This window comes from Mirounga angustirostris, unplaced genomic scaffold, assembly GCF_029215605.1.
Source record: "Mirounga angustirostris isolate CCGP_5_RB_7025 unplaced genomic scaffold, mMirAng1.0.hap1 SCAF_12, whole genome shotgun sequence".
NCBI classification, from domain to species: domain Eukaryota; kingdom Metazoa; phylum Chordata; class Mammalia; order Carnivora; family Phocidae; genus Mirounga; species Mirounga angustirostris.
In genome coordinates, this window is record NW_026991720.1 from 83,995,884 (window position 1) to 84,022,624 (window position 26,741).

Consider the following 26,741-nt stretch of genomic DNA (forward strand, 5'->3'; position numbering starts at 1 on the left):
ATTAAGAGTTCATCTTGGAGAGGATAAATTTGAAATGCCTTTTAGATATCCAAGTAGAGATATTGAGTCTGGATCTCAAGAAAGGTCAGAGCTAGAAATATAAATTTGGAACTTCTCAGGGTATAGATGGTATTTTAATCCACAGGAGTAGATCAGATAACCGAGAGAATTAGTGTTAATTAGAATAATACCCACTAACATTTGCATAGTGTTTTACCATTTACCAAGCGCTTCCGCATTGACTGGAAAATTGTGAGAGTTAAGATTGACAATCAAGGTTGGAGTCAAAAAAGAAAAGTAAATGAAAAACTAAGAGTGACATGAGAAGAATGCTGACTGCCCAGCACTTTACAAACAACTGGATTTGGAGGATGAGGTTGACAAAGAGAGTGCCGATTCTCTTATCTGAGCGACCATAAATATGTGGGACGCCTGAAGAGGTGATGGTAACTATTATTTTGAATATGGTGAGTTTCCAATGCTTTGAGGACATCCAGATGGTGTAGGAGGAAGAGGGAGCTTTTTTAGCAAGGCCAAGCCCTACTTATCCTTCAAGACTCAATTCAAATATTACTGTTGCCAGGAAGTCTCCTCCTCCTAGCCTCCTTGGTCTAAGTTAGGCTTCTCCCTATCTCGCCACAGCTTCCAGCGCACATTTAGGACTGCCTGTTTACTTGTCTGTGTCCCACTTAGTTCCTTAAAGAGAGGAATTTTCCCTTTCATGTCTGTGTCCTCCAAGTTGGACCGTGCCTGAGATGTAGTAGGTACTTGTGAACATGGATGGATGGATGGATGGATGGATGAGTGGTTGGGTGGATGGAAGGATGGTTGGATGGATGGATGGATGGATGGATGGATGGATGGATGGCAGCAATGAGAACCCAACTGAAGCTGTTTAGTTTACACTAAAGGAAACCAGTGTGGTTTTGTGGAGCCCAGAAGCAGAATAGAGAGAGAGCAGAAAGTGACATTAAAGGTCATCTATAACTTGATCTCAAATGGGATGTGTTCCACATGAAGTATTTTTCATGTCACCTGGCCAGCAGATTAGGACATTAAAATTTGAAATATTCACTGCATTGGAAGACTTGGTGACAAATTAAATTCCCTAGATGTTTTGGAATGAAATTAAGTATGAAAAACTGCTCTCTGAGTATTTTTTATTTCCTTCTGTTTTAAGGATGGGAACAAGGCATTTATTATAAAAATGAGAACTTTCCCATCATCTACTGAGTTTGGCAACTGGATGAGTATAAATGAGAGAGGAAGTAAATTTAAAGTGGAAGGTAGCTATGCTCACTATTAAATCACCCATACAAAGCTAAATTTAATCCCTAAACAGAGACTTGAACACTGGACCCTCAGATTAAAAGTCTGATGCTCTTATCAACTGAGCTACTCAGTACAGATGTCGTTTAAGGGTACAAACTTATAATGAGTAATAAATAAGTTTTTGAGATCTAATACAAGTATAATGAATGCAGACAACAACATTGTATGATGATCATCAAACTTGCTAAGAGACTATATCTTATTTATTCCAACCACTAAAAAGAAATTATAATTATGTGATGTGACAGAAATGTTACTTATCACAAGGGCAACCATATACAACATATAAATATATCAAATTAACATGTTGTACACCTTAAATTTACACAATGTTATATGTCAAATATGTTTCAATAAAAATTAATATTAAAAATAAAAAATAAAGCAGAAGATATAGGAAGGGTTGGATGAATTAGCTTAATATTTACTGTAATTAAATAAATATTCATTGGACACCTATTTTATATCAGGGACTTTGCTATGAATACAATAATTGTCAAAATATCAATGTTCTCCCCAAATTTTTATTTAAATTCTAGTTAGTTAATATACAGTATAATATTGGTTTCAGGAGTAGAATTTAGTGATTCATCACTTACATACAACACCCAGTGCTCATCTTAACAAGTGCCCTCCTTATACCCATCACCCATTTAGCCCATCCCCCACCCACGTCCCCTCCAGCAACCATCACTTTGTTCTCTATAGTTATAAAGTCTGTTTCTTGGTTTGCCTCTCTTTCCTCCCCACCCATGTTCATTTGTTTTGTTTCTTAAATTCCACGTAGGAGTGAAATCATATGGTATTTGTCTTTTTCTTATTCCAAGTAAAATGCTCTCCTACCTGATGAAGCTTATAGTCTAGGAAATATGATAGTCATAACAGCTTACACTTAGGTAGCTCTCACTATATGCCAGACACTGTGCTCAGTGCTCTAAGCATCTGAAGATCATTTAGTCTTCATGATAACCCTGTGAATAGGTAGGCTACTGTCATCCCCATTTTACAGATGGGGATACTTAAGTGTAGGGAGTTTGAATAACTTGCCCGAAGTCACCCAGCCTGAATGCAATGAGGCTAGGACTGGAATTCATTGTACTCTGGCTCTGGAACTCATGGTCTTATGCATTACACTATATATATAAACATAGCATACTTATTTTTTGCAATGTAAGAATGTAGCATAAAGCTAATGTGGTTGATATTGGAAGAGAATGCCCAGGAAGTTAGTAGAAGACTTCACTGGGCAAAAGAAAAAATGAAAAGATGCCAACTAATGAGCCTAAATATAAAAGTGAGTAGGAAACAAGGAGAGAAAGAAAAACCAAACTTGAGTGTGAAAGATCTGTTTCACATTAACTTTTCAAATCATGTCTGGGGTAGAAGTGTCCTTCATTCCAAAGGTCAAGCATACGTGGAATGGTTTTGCATTCTAAGTCTTTGGGTGGTTCTTGCATTGCCTGAGTCACTAGTAGGCCTGGACCCACCATGTGCATCGATGAATTTTCAGCACCGTGTTCTTCTGGGGAATATGTTTGTGCTGTGGGTGTCTTAAGAGCATTTGTGTCAGAGACACTTTGTTGGAGATTCACTGCCTGACTGCACTTTGGAAGTTTTCTCTGAAATTCACTGATCTTTCTTGAAAGCTTCATATTTCTTTCATTGGCTTCTGTTCCAGCTGCTGGTTACTAGCCCCAGATTTTTCTTATGCACAGCTTTCAGGGCTGGCATCTTAAAGCTACAGAAGCCAGAACTGTTCTGTCTTCCAGGAATTGGTTTGTTGTTGTTGTTGTTGTTGTTGTTGTTGTTGTTTTTCTATCAGCACCCACGGAAATACAGCAGCATCATCATTAAACACTTGGGTGTCTGGAATCACAATGACCAGTTTGACCCCTAGCCCAATCACTCACCGTATGAACTCTCTGAGCCTCAGTTTCTGCATCTTTAAAATGGACATGACACTGATTCCTACGTTTTAGGGGTATTGTGAGAATTAGTCCTGACAAAGTGCTGAGTACACTGAAACAATACATTTTAGCCGTCATCATCATAACCTGATCATTTGTGATAAGCTCGTTTCCCAATTAGGAGCAGGCAAAACCCCATTAAAAAACAGGAAGTGAAAAAAAAAAAACAGGAAGTGAAATTTTGTTATTCTTTTCCAAGTGACTTTAAATAATATGCGTTTAGTGAAAGAAACCTGTAAATGCATAGCAAAATAAGTAGAAGGTTTTTAAAGCAGTTGCTCTCGGATCTGTGGCATTTTCATGTAAAATATTTCTGCCATGTTCCCTGGGGAATTAATTTCTTTCTTCATGCTCAGTGTTCACCATGGTTTAAATTTGGAAAGTATAGAAAATATCTTTTGCATATCAACTTTTCCAACCATTTTTGATGCCTTTATTCAGTAAGAGTATTGAGTTCTCCCTGTGCATAGCCTGGATATTAATTACCTGTTGTGACCATGGGCTGTGGAGGACATCTCCTAAGCTCACTTTTCACTCAAATAAAAATTCATTGAGAGGTACAACATGAAATTTCAAATTACCGTATGGTGTTGTTTTCAGCCTTTCTTCAATCAGAGGCCTCTAAACTTTTTGAGCCATGATTGTCTTTGGCAGTCTGGTGAAGCCTATGGATTCTTCCGGAACTAATTTTTTTAAATGCATAATATTAAATCTTAGGAAAACAATGATGTTGATATGTTATTAACCAACTATTTTTAAAATACAAATCTGTGATCTAGTAACATTTTTATTCCTTATTGATTTTAAAATATTAAGGTCTAGCAACACATCTAATTACTATTGTAATTTCAATAGTGATGAACATTAAAGTTATTCCAAGACATCTGCAAAAACTATAATATAATATGAAACTATGTGTGATTCCTACGGTTGCTATACCACTGTTGTTTGTTGTAAGCATTTATTATAAAATGAAGTGCTATATTTCTGTTATAAGTAACTGAAAATTAAGATCTAATCATTCCTTATCCAAGTTCACAGACCCCCTGAATTTTATCCAGAACCCCAGATAAAGATCTCTTGATGTAGAAGAAAGACTTCAGTCACTTTGTGTTCAGTATACTGAAATGCAAAGTTGCCATACTTTTTAAATTAACTGTTGTGTTTTTATATACATCTGATTTGTATTACATTTGTCTTTGCCATGTAAAATACTATACTACAGTATAGTATATTATAGAATATGGGTATAGTATCCTGTAATTCTATAATATACAGGAAACCGGAAAGAATGAGAACCACCTACCTAACATAAAACCTGTTAGGGTCTTTCACACTTCTTTCCAATTATTCTGAAACTGCCATGATCAGGTTGTGCATGTAATTTTGTGTCTACTTAAAACCAAACATGGTATCATGAGCATTTTTCACATCCTGTAATGTTTACAATCCTTAGTTTTCATTGCTGTGTGGTATCTCTTTTCTTACTCCCATACCCTTCTTACTGGCTAGCAACATTGTTGCTGTTAGGAGGAGCATAGTTCACGTAATGGGGCCGACTTAAACTTTCCATGTATTTATATTTAAGTATGACTAATTCTTTAAGTAAGCAACCAATAAAAAATTATAAATATGTATTAAAGTTTTAGAACTTATATATTATCCCACTTTATTTTTTTTTTTAATTTTTTAAATTTATTTGACAGAGAGAGACACAGCGAGAGAGGGAACACAAGCAGGGGGAGTGGGAGAGGGAGAAGCAGGCTTCCCACAGAGCAGGGAGCCCGATGCGGGGCTCGATCCCAGGACCCTGAGCTCATGGCCTGAGCCGAAGGCAGATGCCCAATGGCTGAGCCACCCAGGCACCCCTATTATCCTACTTTAATCATCACAAATGAGCCTTCTTTTTCTTTTTAATAAGCTTTTTATTTTAGAACAGTTTTAGACTTACAGAAAAATTGTGAAGATGGTACTCATTTACCCCATACCTAATTGCCCTTATTATTAACACCTTATGGTACGGTACATTTGTTACATTTAATGAGCCAATATTGACACAGTATTATTAACACAAGTCCATACTTTTTATTCAGAGTTCCTTAGCTTTCACCTAATGTCCTTTTTCTGACCCAGGATCCCAGCCGGGACACCACATTACATTTAGTCATCACGTCATGCCTCCTTAGGCTCCTCTCAGCTGTGACAGTTTTTTAGATTCTTATTGTTTTTGAGGACCTTGACAGTTTTGATGAGTACTGGTCAGGTATTTTGTAGAATGTCCCTCAACTGGGATTTGTCTGAAGTTATCCTCACGATTATACCAGGGTTATGGATTTTTTTTTTTTTTTTTTTGAGGAAGACCACAAAAGTAGAGTGCCATTCTCATCACATCATATCAAAAGTATATACTATCAACATGATATCACTTGTTGATGTTAATCTTTATCACCTGGATAATGTCATGTTTGTCAGATTTCTCCACTGGAAGGTTATTCCTTCCCTGTTTCTGTACTGTACTCTTCGGAAGGAAGTCATTTTGTGTATCCCACAGTTAGTAGAGTGGAGAGTTACGTTCCACCACCTCACATAACTACATAAACTATTTGTAATTCTCCTGCATGGGATATTTGTCACAAGCCTCCTTTAATGTATGAGAAAACTAAGACTTAGAGAGATTAAGGAACTAGCCCAAGTTGCTTAGCCTCCTATACTTTTTACCTGTTCTCCATAGCACTTGTAGAACACTGTTCCTTCCATAAATATACTTAGCTGTGCTTTGCTGGATGAGCCCTTACCAAGCTGCCTGGGCTGTTTGTGGCTGCTTGGCAACAATTCCTAGATTGGCCCATTTTAGGAGATAGGTATTCATTCTGCAAATATTCTGTGTTCACTTGAACTATGATGTTCCCTCTAATGTCTAAGCAAGCATTTCCAAAACCACTAGAAGTTTACTCAGTTTTGAAGGATGAGAGAGAGAAAGGACTGAACCAATTCCTGCATTGATAAATGATATTCTGCTTATCTCAGTTTATTGACCAAAAAAAAATTTATATGTACCAAACACTAGTCTAGACATAATTATGGCAAACCACAGTGGATGGAATATTTTAGTGGTAAAGAGAGACTTCGTAGTATGCCAGAGATGCTGTGACGAAAAATAAAGCAGAATAAGGGAATAAAATGTTGAAGGAAGGCCTCTCTGAGGGCAGGGCATTTGAACAGAGACCTACATGATATGGGGCAAGGCATACCAGGCAGAAAGAACAGGAAGTTCAAAGGGCCTCAAGATGCATTATGCTTGGTCTGATAGAAGAACAGCAAGGAGGCCAGTGTAGCGAAGGCTGGTCATGGAGGCCTTGTGGGCCACAGTAAAGCTTCTGGATTTTGTTCTAAACATGATGGAAAAATAAAGTGATAAGATTTGCATTTTTAAAACATCATTCTGGTTCCTATGTTGAGAATAGACTATCGGGGAAAGGAAAAGCAGAGGCCAGTTAGGATGCTATTAGAGTAGTCCAGGCAAGAGATCATGCTGACTGGGACTAGTGGCAATAGTGATCGTGAGAAGTGGGTAGGTTAGTTATATATTTTGGAGTTATCCACGACAAGATTGGCTGATGGTTTTTTGGACAGTGGGAGTAAGAAAGGGGGAGAAACCAGAGGTGACTCAGAAGTTTTTGTCCTGAATGATAGCACCATTACTGACTTGGAGAAGACTCAGGGAGAAGCACATTAAATTTGAGATCACTTATGGGACATGTTGGTATTGACTAAATAGTTGAGCTTGAAGTTTATAAGAGAGATTGTGCCCGGAGATATATATCTGAGGGAGAGTCATTGACATATAGATGATGTTGAAATCCATGAGAACAAATGAGATAATCCATGGAGTAGGTATAACAGAGAAGAGAAAAGGTCCCAGAAAACGGATACAGAAAAAGAGACTCAAAGAGCAATCATTGAGATAGAAAGCCAGGAGAAAGTGGTGTCTTGGAAACCAAGTGAAGAACTTGCTTGAGGGAGATAGTGACCAACCCTGTGAGATGAAGCTAAGGAAGGTGAATAAGACCTCGCCCCCTCAGTGGTCATGTGAAATTTTCTTAATTTGGGTGGAAGCCATCATGTCTTCAATGGATGAATATTCTGATATCAAATCTTCAGGGTTTTTTTTTCCCCCACATTGTCCTAGGAGACAAACTGAGGCATATTTAGAGGTGTATTCACAAAGTCTAGTCAATCTTATGGTTACAAAGTAGACAGGGACATACCAATCAAAGGTGGAAGCAGCTGGAAAAGAAAAAAAGTGAGACTTGTCAACATGATCTTTCTGATACTCTTACTCTCTCTAAACCAGCAGCATGGATACCATCCTTAAACTAGTTGTTGCATTATCAAATAGTATGGTGAACTAGGCTTACATAAATATTAAAGTACTGTACAAAAACTAAGAGCCATAGAGTGGAAAAGGGTATAGGCTGAAAGGTAAAGTAACATGAGGGTTATTATTTTGTCATTGACAAATAAAAGATATTCAACAGAAATAAAATGGGTGACTGTCTTTGAAAAATTATAATGTGTTCTATTCTGATGAGTTAGAGTAGTTGAAAATGAATATACCTCATGAAGAAATCCAAGACCTTGTTTGTTATCAAGCAGTATTTGACACAAAATACTTATCCAACTGGTCTCACCAGAGTATCAGAAAACTTCATTAAATACAATTAAATCTTTTCAGTTTGACAAACATAACTGAATAGTGTAAGTTCTTTAATGAGGGGAACCATGCCTTATACCCCTCATAGTACTTAACATAGTGCTGAGCACATAGTAGAGGCTCAATAAATACCTGTTGGTTGGTTGGTTGGTTGGTTGGTTGGTTGGTTGACTGGTTAGTTAGCTGCTTGGTTGGCCGGCTGGCTGATTGATGGCATTGAGGCAAGAGTTCAGTGCACTAGTAAGAAGTTAAAAAGAGGAACACTCTATCTGCTAAGTGTTTCCAAACTTAACCTAAGATCTTCATTCTTAGGCAGAAAACATTTCCAAATGTTAAGTTTATTCACCCAACAAACATAGATCCCTTATAGTGTTGGACTCTGACACAAAAATGAATATGAAACACAGAACAGGGTTAAGACCTTCAGACTTCCAAGGCATTGAGAAGACAGTGGCCCTTGTATAGAAATCAACACAAAAATTATGCCAAGTAATGAAACCAGGATGAGAACACCCTAACAAAGTTCTTGTTTTTCCCTTGATGACTATTTTTGAGTTTCCCCTTATTTGGAATACTAAAAATCAAATTCTTTCTTCTGAAATTTTATGTCCAAGGTGCTATGCTTAGTCTTTTGGTTAATTCAGCAATAATGGCACAGAATCCTCCCCCTGGAAACTCATAGTTTAGCTTTTAAAAGAAATACAATATTAAAATTAAAGGACAGTGTAAGAAGAATGACACATAATTAAAATACTTACAAAGTACTAGTAAAACAGAGAAAATGGAAAACACTGCTGAGAGAATTAAAACAAGGAACCAGGGAAAAGAGAAAGCATTGAAAAAAAGAGAGAGAGAGATGTGTGTATTATCAAATAGAACTTAAACAGTACATAATTACTTTAATTTTGAATTAACATTATTATTCTGTTTACATTGATGTTTAATGGGAAGATATGAATAATGGATTAAATTTGGAACAAGACATGATCCTATTATTTAAACATTATTTTCCATGTAGCCTATTATCACATTGTCATGTTAAATTTATGTGTTGAATCTGCCTGTCTCATGGTAGAAGAATTCCCACTGAAATGATCCATTCCATGAAATGAGCAAAGCATTGCTGGATTTACAGCCCTGGCAACGACTCCTCTTCTGTTTATTTAGTGGTTTCATGCACTTGGGACAATATACTCACACTGAAAATTCAGCCACTGGGATTTATCTTGCACATTTATTTCATGGAAAGGAAGATGATGGTATGGATAATAGTTTCTTCCCTTTCTCTTGTCTAAATGATAATCTGGGTACTTTGGGTTTTATTGAGTCTAGAGCACATGCTGACAGGAAGATGTCTTAGACACACCTCCTCTCAAATCCCCAAACTGTGAAAATAGAGTAGGTAACTACTTTTTTCAGCTTTTTTGATGCTGAGTCTATAAAAGTTGTCAAGTAGTAGTCACATCTACTCTACTTAACATCGATTAGCTTTTTATATAATAAAACATATAACACACATACATAAAACATTCTCTATAAAAAATAAATAACACTTTTAAATGATTTCTGTGAAACCAAAATTAGTATTCTAGCCTAAAATATGATTACAGGAAGAAACTGTATAGCTATAATGTATACTGCAGTCCTGCTTTGTGTCCTTAGAAACTGTATATATGTTGAAAAATCACTCGGGTGACTTTTAAGAACATCTTCATTTATGCGGGTTCCCTTTATGCCTTGGGAATATAGATTTTTGAAAACTACAACTTCTCAGTGCTCTTTTAACCACACCCTTCCACGCTGCCTGTCTAATATGGTAGGTTTGACCTCAAATCTTAGAGGTTATCTGTTCCAGCCCCCTCGTTCTTTCTTGATCTACCTGATACATTCCTTCTCCGTTAGACCCAGAATTTCCCACCACGTGCTAGACACTCCATCTCATAAACACCTTACACCTAGCCTGCTCTCTCCACAATTTCTCTGCTCCCTGAATTCTTAGTCTGGGCTAATAGCATGTTTATCCACCCTGTTTCCCAAGCTAGAACCTAAACACTGGTTCCCAAAACTTCTCATTCTGTCTTAACTCCACATTCAGTAAGCATTGACAGTTCCTCTTCAAAAGTCCTCCTCTTGGGGTGCCTGGCTGGCTCAGTCAGTAGAGCAGGAGACTCTTGGTCTAGAGGTTGTGAATTCGAGCCTCACGTTGGATCTGCAGTTTAAAAAACAAACAAACAAAAAATCCCCCTCTCCTTCCTTAGCTGCTGCCTCAGGACTTCACTGCGTGTTAACTCCATCAATGTAGCAGGCATTCTGTGCTGCAGACCCCCACTTCATCTCCAGATTGTTTTATCTTTTAAAAAAAGCTGATCAGGCCACTTCCCTCATGTAAACCTCTGAAGCTTATGGGGGATTATAAAACAAACAAGAGCAATCCCTTAGTCTGGCATACCGTGTCTTCCACTACAAAGTCACAACTTACATCACAGCCTTATATGGCTCTGATTCCCTCCCTTGCTACCATGAACTCTCTCAGCTTCTCTTCCATGACACCTGTCCACTTGGGTATGAACCCCACACAAGCTCTGATGTTCAGGAATTCTACCATTTTTTTTATTCTAAACCATTCATGTCAACCAATATCATACTTCTCTTCACTGCCAGTACCTGATTTCATTTCTTCCTGACCCCATGGTTCTTATTCTAGCTCCTCCTCCTTCTATTCCTCCTTCACTTTAGAACCAGTTCTTGGTTCTGTTTCTCCAGCTTTGAGCTCTGGCTTCTTTCTTTTCTTGGCCATTCCAGCGTATGTTTTCTTGTAAATACCTTCTCCAGAACCTCACGACACTTCATCTCAGCACAGATTTGCATTACTGCCACCATCTCCAAATTTACCCTAATCCTGCAGGTGAAATGCAGACCATGCCTTCACTTTGCATAAGGCACGAGGAATGCCTATTCTTAGAATTCCTTTCCTTCCTTGTAACTTGCCAGATCTCTATTCAGGACACAGATCACGTGTCAACTCTTCTGTGACACCTGAATCTGCTGGATAGCAAATCACCATATTCCTTATGTAGCTCTCAGGAAATCTCATCATATATCCTATAGAGCACATAGCCCTTTGGATTGTAAAATGTCTGACTCCCCTATTGGACATCGAGCTTCTGGTGCACAAGACTAATATCTTAATGAAGTATGTATATTTGTAATCTCCCTTAAATCCTTTTAAGAATAAGACAAAATATGGGGGTAGGAAAGGAGGAAGAGAGAAAGGGAAAGGAAGAGAAAAAAGAAATAATATTTCTTATAGAGAATAGCTTTCAAAAATATATTTGTTACTTTGACCCACGATAAGGAATATTCAGTATACCATGAACCCAGTACACACACACACGCATACACACACAACTGATCTAGAAAGGTTCACAGGATAGTACTTAGCTTACAAATTCAGCACACTGTATTTTATTATTTTATTATTTTTAACACTAATATTGAGCTCCTACTCTGAGAAACAAACTGAGGGTTTTAGAGGGGAGGAGGGTGGGGGATGGGTTAGCCTGGTGGTGGGTATTGAGGAGGGAACGTATTGCATGGAGCCCTGGGTGTTATATACAAACAATGAATCATGGAACACTGCATCAAAAACTAATGATGTAATGTATGGTGACTAACATAACATAATAAAATAAAATTAAAAAAAAATATTGAGCTCCTAAATTGATTTTTACAGCAGTGGTGCACTGGGATTACTTAGGGATCCTTAAAAATATATATTCATGCCTGAGTTCCAGCCCCAGAGATTCTAACTTAATGGGTGTGAAATGTGGCCCAGACATAGAAGTCTTTCAAGGCCTTCCAGATATTTCTAATGTGCAAGTTAGGGTATGAACTGCAGGTCTGGAGCCTTGCTACTCAAACTATGACCCATGAAGCGGGACACGGCATCATCTTTGTCAGAAATGCAGAATCTTGGACCTCACCCCAGATGTCCTGATTAGAAACTGCCTTTTAACAAGATAACCTGATGATTCACAAGCATATGAAAGTGTAAGTAGCACTGCTCAACTTGGAGTGTTGGGCGGCAGTTATATGTCATGGCTGGGCGTGCAGGCCATGGCGACTGTGGGCAAGTTACTCACCTCTCCATGCTTCAATTTCCTCTCCTAAACAAGGCCATAACAATAGTATTACTCCAGGGAGAGTAATAGTATTCTACCCATAAGGTTCTTGGGAGCATCAAGTCAGATCATTCATATTAAAGATTTTGCACAATGCCTGGCATACAGCCTGGCATATAATAGGGATAAAATAAGCACCATCTATTTTTATTTACCCCCAGTACCAACAAGATGATTGGCAAATAGTAGGCACTCACAAAATTGTGCTGTTCATTTATAGAGACTCAGAGAGGTGAAATAATTCACCAAAATTATGGAACTAGTTTACCAAAAATCTAAGAATACAAAGGAGTTCTAAGAGTAGATTGAAATGTCTATTCTGCCCCCATGGCCAACAGTTTCTAAATTTCCAAGGTTTTGGTATCTGTTGGAGTGCAAGTTGAACTAAACATGTCTGTGTAAAATCATGCACTGGAAAGAATGGTTTCGGTGAGTTCATTTTGCCCCGGCTCATCAAAGCTGTCTTGTAAGTTGTCAGTTACTTGCAGGCTATTAAACCATTTTGAATGTCCATAGCCAGTTGGCCAGAACTTGTTTATTCCTCCAGCACCTAGCCCATATCTATCCGAATTTAAACCGTAAAGTGTGCTTTTAAAAATTGTAAACCATTTTATTCTTCGTGTATATTTTCTGTACTTATTTCTGCAGTGGAATTCAGAACATGATTTTGCCCAGATAAATTCCTGGCCATTAACTCAAGCCATATAGTTTTGGGGGGAAGTAAGAAGATCAGTCTACCATATAATCAAGGTCCTTTAGTTAATGGCCCTACAAATGATGGTTTCTGCACCCATTTTGATGACAAGCAGCCACATTTCTCCACTGATGACCAAACCCCAATTGGAGCCAAATTAGAACTCATGTCCTGAGCTAGTGATCTACTCCAGAGCTCAGTAAACTATGTTATTCCCTTCTGTCTGAAAAGCCATGCCTGAATTAACTAGAGAAAAGATACATAAAGTGACTATACCACTTCAGAAGATCAGCTAAAGACTGATAAATACATCATTGACTTCTGGCCAAATAAGCCTGACCAGCTTTCCCCGACAGGAAATGAGGTTTTCTCAGGAAAAGAGGAGCTACACTTTCCCTAGCCCAGACACTGAGGGGGTAGAGCAGAGAGAAGTGGACACGTGAATAAAGGAGTATTTGTCCAAAGTTCCCAGGGATAGAGCAGCCTAGACTGGATAGCAATTTAAAGATAAAACTACACAGTTCTCTAATTATATTGAAATAGAATCGGCTGTTTTTCAATTTTAAAATGTCAAAAGAGAACTCGAAACTTGTTCTTTAAAAGTACATTTAGTCAGCAAGAGAGCCCAGGCTGAACATCGGGCTCAAAACTGCAGAAACCAGGTGAATTACAGCCTAAATTAAATGAACCCTCAGGGCATTTTAGCTGCGGCTAGGGGAAGAAAAAGAGAGAAGCCAGGTAGGAACTGATGAACCCAAATTGATAGGCATGAGCCAGCTGAAGGGAACCTGACCCATGGTCCCTTGTGCATCACTCTTAGTGGGGAGAAAGTCAGTCCTTGTGTCATTGTGTGTGTGTGTGTGTGCATGTATTCGTGTCCAGAGCATTCCACTGAGGCTATGGTTGTAGTTTAATTGAGCACAAACACAATGCAGACAAAAGTCTTGCTCTATTGGCTCCAATGGAAGGAGCTGTCATTATTTGAAGAGAGAGTGCTTAACTACTATCAATAGAAGAAATGCTGAAAAGCATAGGACTTGCCTCACACAGGACACCTGAAGGAATCATCAAACCCCAACAGCGGCCCTAAACACCAGCTGAAAAATGGTGAGCTTGTAGGCTTCAGAATGGCTTCTGGGAATTTAAGCTGGAAGCAGAACGATCTCTTGGGGAGGGCAAAGTGTAGCAATGCCCAGGGTTCTGACACATGATGCTGCAGGAGCAAGTAGTCAATGGGATTTGGGGTAACTATCTCCCTTGTGGAGGAGAAAACAGCTCCTCGTTAAGCCTGAGGTCCATTGCCCTATGATCAACCCTCAAATACCCACCTCACAAAGACAAATTTCAAGGGTGGGAGGTGTGGGGAAGTGATGGTGAGTGAAGTGGCAGTTAATAGTGGATACCAAATTTATTTCTGTCTTCTTTAGAGTTCAAGCCAGGAAAGGATAGGGAAGAGCCGCTGAACTTCATATTATCTGTAAGAGACCCACAAAATGCAGAAATCTCTTCAGAACTCTTGAAAGATGGTCATCCCACCTCAGTTCAAATATATCTAATGATGAAGCAGTGAAGGTGGGAAGGAGGTTGATACCTACTAAGTACTTACTATGTGCCAGCATATTTAATCTTATTTAATCCTCCTGTGAGGATAAAGAGTCCTGAGATAGGTTTTATTATCTCCATTGAAATAGGTCACAAAGATTGGATGGAGACACTGAAGTAGTTCTCAGGACACTCAGCAGTAGGTGATGGAGCCAGGTCTGTAGGACTCCTAAGTCCATTCCGGAAAGCCTTGCCACGCAAAGTATGGACAGTTATGGACCACCACAGTGGCAATTCTGGAGCTTATGAGAAATACAGAATCTCAAGTCCCACCCCAGACTGACTGGATCAGGAGTTGCTTTTTAACAAGATCCCCAGGTGATCTGTGTGAACCTGAAAGGTTGACTAGCACTGCTCTAAAGCTCTGAGGCTCTTCCCACCGTCCTGCTATGTGAGATGGTTTCTCCCGGTACGGCAGAGTCATGACTGCTCCATGTTCTTCCTTAAATTGAATCAAAATCTCCTTCCTTGTGACCTTTATTTGATGTCCCTCAAGGAGTCATCAGGGTGTCATTTTTCTACTCCTTTTCATTTTTTTAAAAAATCTAAGCTCAACTTTTTATATCTATACATATTACATTTTATCTGCTGGTTTCAGTCTTCATTTTCAAATCTAAGATCCTTTCTAATTTTTATTCACTTCTCCCAGATTTATAATTTACATATTTAATGGACACACTTTCTTGTTATTCATTCAAGTATGATCTATTGATGATTGTTAGATAGATGATAGAGACACACACATTAAATGCAGTCACACTTAGAGTCCAGTGGCATGGTGACATTAATCCATTTATCAATTTATGTGGTTTCTGCTATTCAAAAAACTATAAATGGTGGTTTCCAGGGAGAGAGGGGAAAATGGAGAGGTATTAGTCAAAGCATTCAAAGTTTCAGTTATACAAGATAAGATCTATGATAGATCATAGAGCCTATCATTAACAATACCATATTGTACACTTAAAAATTTGCTAATAGAGTAGAATTTATGTTAAATGTTCTTATCCCAAAAGAAATAATAATAAATAATTTTCTGTAAACAAAAATAATAAATAAGGAGAAAACTTTTCGAGATGATGGATATGTATTTAGCATAGATTGTGGGGATGGTTTCACAGGTTTCAAGAATACTTCTCTCCAAACTCATCAACTTGTATACATTAAATATGTACCACTTTTTGCATGTCAGTCATACCTCAGTAAAGTGTTTTAAAAATATATATAAATTATCCTGAGGTATTTTCCAGGCAATATTTCTCCAATTTGTCTCCATCAAAGATTTTTTTGTTAAATGTCTTGCTCAACTCACAATGCTCAATGTCTGTGGAATGTCCTAATAACTAAGTTATTTCTTAACTAAGAATGCTTAATTTTTAGTCAACCCATGCTGGCTGCTAGTAATTGTCCATTTCTTTTCAAAGCACTCATGAACAATTTTTCTAATAATCTGTTCTAAAAGAGTAACAAGTCTTACTTACCTATTTATGATTTCCAGAAACATTTTCTCCTTTTAAAAAATGAGCCACTTGCCTGGCATTCATGTTCCAGGATTTCTCCCATTCACTTTCATTTCTTAAAGAATTCTCACTGTAAAAAAAAAAGAAAAAAAAAAGCTCACTGTGAGTTCTTTCAAGAGAATAAACTCGGAATACTTAGAATCGCAGGATATGAGTCTAGTACCATTTAATGGCAACAATCACTACTCAAAGCAATTTATCTATTCTATAAAATGTCCATTGTATAAAATAGACATAATAATCTTCCTGATAAAAGATGATATGTGGAAAAGTATTATGTAAACTGTCAAGTGTGTACTATGGTGCTGGATCAACTTTATATTGTAATTAACGTCCTGAAGACTTGAACTCATTTAGTGGTTGACACACTCTAACTTTAATTTCCCCTGCCTTGGTTCTGATACCACCTGGAATCTCTAAATTTTTTCCAAAGCCCCGTGAGCAGTGCTCGTTATTGGGCCACGACCTCCCCTTAAGTCAAAGGTTGGCAAACGATGACAACCTAGGCAAATCTGGCCCACTTGCCTGGTTTAGAAATAAAGTTTTATTGCAACAGCCAAACCCATTCATTTGCATATTGTCGGTGACTGGGTTTGTGCTATAATGGCAGAGCTGAGTAGTTGCTCCAAAGATCATACAGCTCTTAAGCCAAGAATATTTACTCTCTGGCTTCTTCCAGAAAAAAGTGTGCTGACCCTTGCCTTAGACTATACCAAAGAGGAACTTTGTGATATATAATTTTCTGTATGCAGTTCCTAATCAAGCTCTGTGTTTAAGTACTAAATAAATTCATTTTATAATAATCACTTTAACAGGATCTTGTGACCTAAATGAGATTGTATCCTAAAGTAAAATAATGCAAAATGATTTGATAAAGCTAGGTCAATTGGAATATTTAGCTAGAAAATCCTGTTGATTTTAAGCCTTGTTGACTTTTAAAAAGAGGGGGCCAGGGAATCTATAATACCTCTGTTTGATTTGCAGCCTTAGTAAGTCCCAAATATTAAACAAAAATGCATCTTTTATTATGATTTGACCGATGCTCATGTCAAATTGAGCATCAGATCTCATTGTCCAGCAAAGTAGACATCAGTGGAAATGTAGAAGGTTAAGCTGAAACTGAGCTTTAAGATATGATCTACATTTCCTTTTAAAATTATTTCCTTAGCCCAATGTGTTGGCATAATATTTGAACATTCTAAAATTTAAGTACAGAAAAAAAGTTCTCACATTAAGAGTCTGAAGAGTCAAAGTTTGAAAACACTTTATTTTGGGGGCCTTTTTCAATAAAGAATTTCAGGACAAAGTACATGTTATTCTGTACGACAGTCTGTTAATTGTTCCCAAGAGAATAATAACAAGCCGTCCTCGAAAGGAATGGCTGGCAATGGAATTAGCTCTAGAGACTTTAAGACAGTATTTGCCAAGAAACAAGGTCAGTCTAATAATATGCCAAACACATCCTTTATTAACCTGAATAAATAAAATATACCTATAAATTATGAAGTGCATGCTGGCTGAGTTGCCTGACCACTGCTTAAAATGTCCTCATTAGCATGTCATGTCTGTAATAAATTACTTTAAATTTTCTATTTCTCCGAAAGAATATTTTAAATTTTATAAAAGCAATACCCTCCAGCTCACAGGGCAGAGAATGGCAATGCAATTCTTTTATAGAATCATGATCTAGCTTGAGATTTACTCAGATAATTGATTAAATCATGGGTCAGAGTCTCCTATAGAATACATGTCTATTCCAACGTGGTTATTGCTATAGTTCATAGCATCTGTGATAGGCCTAATAGCAATAAATCTTTTTCAGCAGAGTAACCCAGAAGACCTCACTTAAAGGGATATTTTAAAAGCCAATGGCTGTTTAGCGTACTTAATTCATGTTAGTAGACCATAAATAGGGGAAATTGATGAAAAATATAACCTTTTCTGCATGCTGAAACTCAGGAACAATTATTTTTCATCTTTCACCTGAAAACAACCAGGTGCTTAACCCAACATTAAATAAATGTCTCAGTGGCACAGTGCAATAAATGTGTAACATTTAACAGGTTAAGTAAAATAAGATTGTGTGTCTAAAACCCTGAGAGAATAAAAATTCAATTATAAATCTGTGCACATACACACACAGTATCCAGCATGGTGGGCCACAGTTAGCCCACAGATCAGATAAACCAGTTTGTCCTCTTGGGATAACTGTAACCATCCCCTAGGCAAATAGTTTTTGACTGTATCTAGTCTAAATTATTCTGACATGATCTATATCTTTATGTGTTTAACTGAGATGTGTGATGCCACAATTTGAGTCACTAGGAAAAATAATCCCACAACCAAAGAACTGTGATCAATCCAAAGAATGTGATTTTGTGCAAGGTTTATGCTGTATTAAAAAATAAAAGAGCAAAAGTCAACTAATAAAGTAGTGTGAGACCACCTCCCCTGTCGCATTCCCTGCCCCAGTCGCAGACCACCACCCCAATCTTCATCCTCCTTCAAGTGGTACTTCCTTGGAAATACCCCTTTCTACCTAGCACCGTTTCCCAACTCACTGCACTTTTGGATAGCTCATACTTTTTAAAGATATTGCATGGCTACAAATTTTTGCCTACAGCAAATGTTCTTGATCCCTTACTCTGTGTTGATGCTATACTGGATGCCCACTAAATAAATGAGAAATAAATGAGAAAAAGATAGCTGTTTTCTATATTACCCCAAAGTTAAAGGATAAACGTCTCTCTCTCTCTTTAATTTTGTTTTGTTTGGTACTTTGGTGAGCACTGCTTGTTTTTAATATTTCACTGAAATACTGAAAAAGAACCACACATTTATCCATGATAACTATATGCTAGTTTTCTTGCCAGCTAGAGTTATAGTTAATAGTATTTTAAGGCTAGGGACTATATCTGACTCATCATTGCATCTGTTGGGCCCTTCCCAGAGCACATGGTAGGGACCCCATAAACATTTTTGCATGCCTACTAAAGCATCAATATTATTGTATTATGATTAAAAATACATTAACCTACTATGGGTTATACTGGTTCATCCATGCTGATTAAAAAACTCTCATTAGGGGCGCCTGGGTGGCTCAGTTGGTTAAGCAGCTGCCTTCGGCTCAGGTCATGATCCCAGGGTCCTGGGATCGAGCCCCGCATCGGGCTCCCTGCTCGGCAGGGAGCCTGCTTCTCCCTCTGCCTGCCTCTCTGCCTACTTGTTCTCTCTCTCTATCTCTCTGTCAAATAAATAAATAAAATCTTTAAAAAAAAACTCATTAATAGTTAAATTAGTGAAAATAGAAGAACTAATTAATTGCTGCTTAATGAAAGCATTGAGGTTGAAAAATCATTTTGAATACAAAATCCGTACAAAAGAAATCAGGAAGTAAAAGCTTAGGACCTAGGTCTCTATGGTCGTGACTCCAAAATTTGTATCTCTAGCCCCTCACCTCTGTGTTTGCAAGCGCCCCCCTCCACTAGAGTTTACCAAATTATTTGTGGTAAGTGGTGGCACACCATGAATTTTCACTCATGCCAATGATATGATCATTCTCACAGATAACAAAGTTAACATTTTAAGTATTTCTCTAGTTTGTAGAGTATTGAAAATAAAGATGAATATTTTGTATATAGAGGATATACAAGATGTCTCATAACTACAGTTATCTTTTGCACATGTTGAGTCAATCAACCACAGTTAGTAAAATTATTGTTAAAAATAGTGAGGTGCATCTTTTCTAACTTAAAAAAAATTATAACGAATCTGTGAGAACATTTTGGCTGAACAAAGAAAAATATTTAATTAAGTAAAATAGGTACTAGAGCTTATTTTAGTATTTGCTTTGCCTTTACAAAAAAACAAAATTCTTCTTCTTAGCTTTAATCTTTCTTCACAAAGCAGGTAAATGCCTTGTCAGATTTAACATGATAATTGCATATTTAGTAGGCAAATAAACTTAAGAACCTACAATCAAACCCATAGGGAAAAATAAAACTAAGACAAAAATTAGATAAAGACAGTTCATAGCAGAAAATATGTGGTATAGTTCCTATTTCCTATCCTCTCAGAGCTAAGTCTGAATTTTAATTAATATTTTTTCCAATATCCTGACTCAAGTATTTTATGCTGAAGGAATTATTGAAAGATTGACTAGCAGACTTTTGATGTAGTAATAAATATTTATGATCTCCTGACTGTATTTTTATATTATTCATTAACTAAATCGTTGGATCTCTTGCTTCCATAGGCCAGTAATTATGTAATCAAGTGTGACTTTATGCTTTCTCTGTGTCAGTTTCCTGAGTAGAAGTCAAAATGCAAATGGTTTACAATTACATGCCTTCAACAATCATTGATTATTGTTTATGTAGAAAAGTTAGCATGTCTGTGTAACTAAAATAGAAAATACAATGTACAAAAAAAAAGCAGCAACAACTATGTTGTTTCCTATGTTCTAGATATTAGCTAATGAGGTTGCCCCTCCCATCCTGGGGTCCATTCAAATTATCCACCCTGATTTCAATTAATTGGGATACATAGTCCTATTCCTACTAATTCTGTCTTTTGGGATTTATGACAGCCAGATTTTCAAAGCTTAAACATCTCATAAAATACCTTAAACTATTTTTGTTTTTTTTTCCTGTATTTATTAGATGTTTATGACCTCAAAGTTATATCCTCAGTGGTCCTCTTTTGTAGCTTGTTATTTTGTCTGTATTTTGTTTTGATGTACTTCCTTTACACTTGGGCAGCTGACTAGCCCATTCAAATATAGGTAATTCTATATTTGGGTGATTTCTTCATGTGGGCTACAAGTTGTGCATAAAAACTAGACTGGTATGTCATCATAAAATATCATGTATGTTTACATTATGCCAAAATTGCTATTCAGTTCAGGCAGTCAAAATGTGAAATTAGGTAAACAAGCTCCACATGATTAACTTGTAGTATGTCTTAAGAAATGCCAGGGGCGCCTGGGGCGCCTGGGGCGCTCAGTTGGTTAAGCGTCTGCCTTCGGCTCAGGTCATGATCCTGGAGTCCCGGGATCGAGTCCCACATCGGGCTCCCTGCTCAGCAGGGAGTCTGCTTTTCCCTCTGACCCTCCTCCCTCTCGTGCTCTCTCTCATTCTCTCTCTCTCTCTTGCAAAAAAAAAAAAAAGAAATGCCAGGGGCGCCTGGGTGGCTCAGTTGGTTGAACATCTCTGACTCTTGATTTCGGCTCAGATCATGATCTCAGGCTCAAGCCTCCACGGTGAGCGCTCAGTGGGTGGGGGGTGGGGGGCAGGGACCTGCTTGTCTCCCTTTCCCTTTGCCCACCCCCCCAGTACATGCTCACAAATGCGCTCTCTGTCTCAAATAAATAAAGCAAATCTTTAAAAAAAAAAAGAAATGCCAAATAAACAGATCAAATGAATCTTGAAATTTCATAAATTTATATAACCAAACATGCATATAGTTAACACACAGGCCTGAATGTAACCCCAGACATAGAGACTGAGGCAGCTCTGCTACTTTGCAAATGTGATACTTAGTATCTCTAAGCTATGACCACTTCTGCAAAATGGGCATAGTATATTCTCCATCAGGTTATCCCAAGGATTAAATGAGATTAAGTCTCTAAAGTGGTTGGCAGAGCTTTTGGCACAGTTTTACTATTCTTAGCACATAAATAGTAGCTTTATTATTAGTGAATTTGGTCATTGCTCTGTGACCTCCAAAAATGTATTTTTTCAGTAGAAAGGATTTAATGGACTGTTTTTGCATTATCTGGACCAAAAAAATCAAGAGGCTATGTAAGACTTTTACTTTTCAGTTAATTAATCTGGGACTATGTGGTTATGATTCTTGCATTTTACTATGATTTGCAAGAACTTGAAATAAAATAAAGTGCTAATATAATTATGAAATTATTACTAGATTTGAGTTTAGAAAGCAAGAAATTTTCATTGTTTCTGACTTTATCATTAGCTATATTTGACTGGAACGTAAAATGTATTGTAACCTTTAAGTGAGCAAAGTAACATAGAAACCTGGATCTATTCACATAGATACACGATCAGTGGTGGTGGTAGAGGGAGGGACAGTTTAAAATCCTCGAGGAAGTGTCCTACTCTTGATTTCCACTAGGTCATGGTCTCAGGGTCTTGGGATCAAGCCCAGGATTAAGCAAGACCAGGGTCAGGCTCTGCACTCCTCAGGGAGTCTGCTTCTCTCCTTCTCTCTCTTCATCTGCCCCGCCCACCCACCCTACTCCCAGTCATGCGCCCTTGGGAACACAGTCACTTTCTCTCTCTCTTTCTCAAAAATAAATAAATAAATATTTAAAAAACTAAATAAAATAAAATCGTTGAGGATGATTCTCTGCTGACTTATTCCAATCAATTTCAGTATGGTATAATAATTGTAACATTGGGAACAGCAGGGGATTATGTTGTTTTTCTCTGTGCCATTTGTCTGTTGTATCTGAGAATAGAATAATCTCCCATTATCTGCAGGGAAAGTGCTGCACATTTTCCTGAAACTCCTGGACTAGTGACATTATTCATCCCCGAAAGAATCTGTGTACAGGGTCTGGCATAGAAAGGGTCATGGGGAGATACACACCCAATGGAGGAAGTCTTAGATGTCTGATATTATAAGAGACCATATTGATTTCCCTTTCCCTCCACATAAATCAACGAGATAGTAACCATCTTTCTCCGGATGCCAAATTTTTAGTGCAGCCAAGACAAAATTTCTTCCTCCCCTTTGCCATGTGTTTGAGGGATTTTTAATTGGCAGTCTTTGGTGTATATGGCCCAATGAGCAGACTGACTTCTTGATACTGGTATAAAATATTGCTCTTTCAGAAACTGAAATTGGAAATAAAAGCATCCAAGTTTGAACGATCAAAGTCTGTCAGTGAAGATTCACATCTGCCAAGTCTGTTTCCCTCTTAATGAGTTAGCAGGGCTCTCTCCTCAAGCCTTGGACCCGTGTGTATGCAGTATACGCGCACATTTTGAGCATGGCACGTTTGTTCTTTCTGCCAGCCATTTTATGAAGCTCGGCAACTTAGTGCTACACCAGTTCAGAAGTCCATATGCGAGAAATACTCTGGCAGCCCCTGTTTCAGCAAGTCAGCAGGGGCTCTGCAGTTTTTCATGAGGGGAGTGAAGGAGTAGATCAACATCGTCTCATGTTACAGTACCAGTTAGGGATTGTTGATTGGCTTGCCGTGGAGGCACCAGCCAGAACACTTTGCAAAAATACCATACGGGGTGATAAAGATCTAGGGGTGAGAGCTTCCATGGCCGAACGGCCCCCAAATAGACATCCCTCACCTTCAGTCTGGATGCTCAAGACAGCACCCAGCTCACCCTGGAGCAGATAGTCAATTTTTTTTTCTTCAAAAGCAATTCAAGGGAACAACGTCGCAGAATGTTATCCGGCATCTTGAAATAGGTTATTTCCCCCTCTTCTAATGTCAATTTCACAGTATCAAAAACTAAATTCTACTTTCCTTTGACTAAAAAACACTGGTTCGACCTGCCTCAAAAGTGTGTATTGGTACGTCCATCGGTCAGGTCGCAAACCCTTAAAACCATTTGGCAGGAGGCAGCAGTCTGAAATGAGATGGATGTCCCAGTCCTTTTCATGTCTCCCTGTTATTCATTTTTCTTGCTCAGTCAGAATGGCTGCCAATCCACAGTTGTGGGTTGAGTAAACTGTTGGAAAGCATGTCCACCCACAGTTCCTAGCTCCCCCCAGCCAGCTGTCCCCCATCATTTCAGGGGAGGTTTTATAGCCATATGATACTGTATTGGAGTAAGTTCAGAAGGTGGGGATGAGCGTGCCACGTTGGCCCCTAGGAGCCATTTATGTAAAAAAAGAATCGTGCTCGTTCAGGAATACTGTTAACACTGTTGGAAAATAAGCATGCAAGTTGCTTACTATCCACATAAAATGACTCTTCCCCTACAAGGTACTTCTGTAGTTTGAATTTTCAGAGGGGGTTGGGTGTGGTTGAGCATGTTTGTGTGATGCATTTGCCCTCGTGTGTATCTCTAACACACAGGAGAGGACAAGGACTCTACTTTTTTATCTTGCCTTCATAAACTTTCATTTTGCCAAGGTTTTAAGGTAGATTTTTTAATTGTTTTGTTTTTATTTTCTTCCAGTGAAATCATAAGCTCTCTTTAGATGCAAGAACCCATTTTCATTTTATAGGATCCCTCTAACATATTTGTCTTTTTTCTGTTTGTTTAAAATTCATTACATTGTTTTAGAGAAATGACAGATTCACTGACCATTTCATGTTACTGAATTAAAGTGAGCAAGCTGTTTAGAAAGCCTCTGCTCTTTGGAGCTTTGCAAAAAACAGTCTTTTATGCTTTCTTTTTGCGGCTTCACTTCTAGTTTTAATCTGAAGTGTTGTTTCATCTTTGCCAAATCAGCAAATAATCAATGCCTTTAAATTCTCTTTTCTTTCTCCTTTCCAACAAAGTAAAATGCAAGTATTTAAATATATCTTACCACACAATGCCAAACACAAAGGAAATGTAAATAGATCGCTGGACTAATTCACATCTGCCAGTGAATAATTGTTGGATGCATGCTGATTAGGCATATTTTTTTTTTTAACCAAGCTTTTAATTAGGCATCTGCACCGGGTCACAGAAATGAAATTATAAAATGTGATTAAGAAGTCTTTCATTCTTTCTGAGAAATAAAGGGCTATGCCAACATCTTGGTATCCTTTTGCCCACAGTTAGGGTGTTAGAATCACTGACCACTTTTGTAGAAAATCAAGGAACCTTGGGCTAGGCCCCCAGAAGCTTGTCACTTACCTGTTTAATGGCACCACAGAAGTTTCCCAGTGTCTTGTAGGAGAGCTTTCACATTCCTGCAAGATGTAGGTACTCTTTTTTGGGGGGGGGGGGAGCTTTTATATTTGAGTTTATTCTTCATTTAACTTTTAAAACACTACTATAGGGGCGCCTGAGTGGCTCAGCCGGTTAAGCGGCTGCCTTCAGCTCGGGTCATGATCCCAGGGTCCTGGGATCGAGCCCCGCATCGGGCTCCCTGCTCGGCGGAGAGCCTGCTTCTCCTTCTCCCTCTGTCTGCCGCTCTGCCTACTTGTGCTCTCTCTCTATCTCTGTTAAATAAATAAATAAATAAATAAATAAATAAATAAATAAATAAATAAATAATCTTTAAAAAATAAAATAAAACACTACTATAGTTGAATATTAAATCAAAAACAATAGCAAGTTTGAGCTATGATTATAGTCCTTCACTCATTCACTACTGCATATAAAATGCCAGCAGTGTTACTCACTGGACCCATTAAAAAGTCTGACACTGAACACCACCCCTGGGATGATGTGCATCAGCCTCACAGGCTTCCCCATTGTAATGGCGCCGTCTTTCCTGATTTGGATCAAAATCCACCAGTTCTACCTGGTCCATTTCATCAGTCTCTTCTACTTCCTTCCTCTCAGGTAGGAGTTTTTCCAGCAAAGAGAGTTTATCAGGAGAGAGAAAGCCATTCTCAGGAAAGTTTACCTTAAATTCGATGATTAGGCGATGCTTCTCATATGGTCTACGATAAATTGGCATGCCTTCATTTAGCACACACTTGATATCTCCATGCTTGACAATTTGCCCTGGGTGAGAGGTGATGACGATGGTTTCGTTGTCAAGAGTAGATATTGGCTTTTGAAAGCCGCATGGTGCTTCTACCAGCTGTATGTCCATACACATGAAAAGGTCTTCTCCTCGCCGAGTAAAAACAGTGTGGTCCTTCTGATCTAAAACAATGATAATATCTCCTGGTTCCAGTCCTGGTTCTTGGTCTCCTTCACCATGGAATGTTGTCTTCTGGCCATCCTTCATGCCTTTGTCAATATGAACTTCTAGAATCTTCTTCTCTCGAACTATCTTCCTCCCATTGCAACTTTTACATCTATCGTTGGGACTGATCCATTCCCCATGGCCCTGGCACTCCATGCACACAGATTGAATTTGCTGAACCATTCCAGGTCCTATCTGATGAATTCTTATTTGCATTCCAGTACCTCGGCAATTGGGACAACATTCAACTGCTCCTTTCTTACCACCTCGGCCTTCACATTTATCGCAAATCACATTCTTTTGCAGAGCTAGTTTTCTTGTTGCACCATTATATAAATCTTCTAAGGTTACTGAGAGCTGATGCACAACATTTTTACCTCTCCTTTCTCTCTGCATCCTTCTTCCTCCTCCAAAAAACATATCAAAGATGTCCATGGGGGAGCCAAAACCACCACCAGCTCCACCTTCTTTAATTGCCTGTTCTCCTCCTTTGTCATATAATTCCCTTTTCTTTGCATCAGAGAGTACTTCGTAAGCTTGAGAAATCTGTTTAAACTTCTCTCCTTCATTTGGATTCTTATCAGGGTGGTACTTCAAGGCCAGTTTCCTGTAGGCCTTTTTCAATTCCTCTTGGGTGGCATTGGGTTTGACCCCCAAAACATCATAGTAAGTGGTTTCTTTCACCATTTTCTACAGCCGCTGAGAGGGCCGAGGCCAGTGTGGGGGAGGGGGAAGGAGCGCGTTGCTGGGCACAGCTTGGGCAGCCGCCCAAGATGTATGTACTCTTAAAGCTGCACCTTACCCATGATGTTTTCTGGTTTTTCCATTTTACTTGAACAGAAACTAGATCGAGGAAAGTGAAATTGCTTGCCCAAGATCACACCGCTATTG

General features: G+C 38.3%; 2 protein-coding genes across 6 annotated transcripts in view; one reads left to right on the plus strand and one right to left on the minus strand.

The window, feature by feature from the left end:
* The window catches only part of MAGI2 (membrane associated guanylate kinase, WW and PDZ domain containing 2), a 1,357,869-nt gene that overhangs the window by 1,078,987 nt on the left and 252,141 nt on the right, over window positions 1–26,741 (plus strand). The window lies entirely within an intron of this gene.
* LOC123835642 (dnaJ homolog subfamily A member 1-like) lies at window positions 25,278–26,594 on the minus strand. The gene has a single exon (XM_045864811.2). The coding sequence runs from the start codon at window positions 26,535–26,537 to the stop codon at window positions 25,344–25,346; it is 1,194 nt and encodes a 397-aa protein (XP_045720767.1). The 5' UTR covers window positions 26,538–26,594; the 3' UTR covers window positions 25,278–25,343.

Coding starts and splice junctions, on each gene's coding strand:
- LOC123835642 (XM_045864811.2), bottom strand. CDS start 26,537: ATGGTGAAAGAAACCACTTACTATGATGTTTTGGGGGTCAAACCCAAT.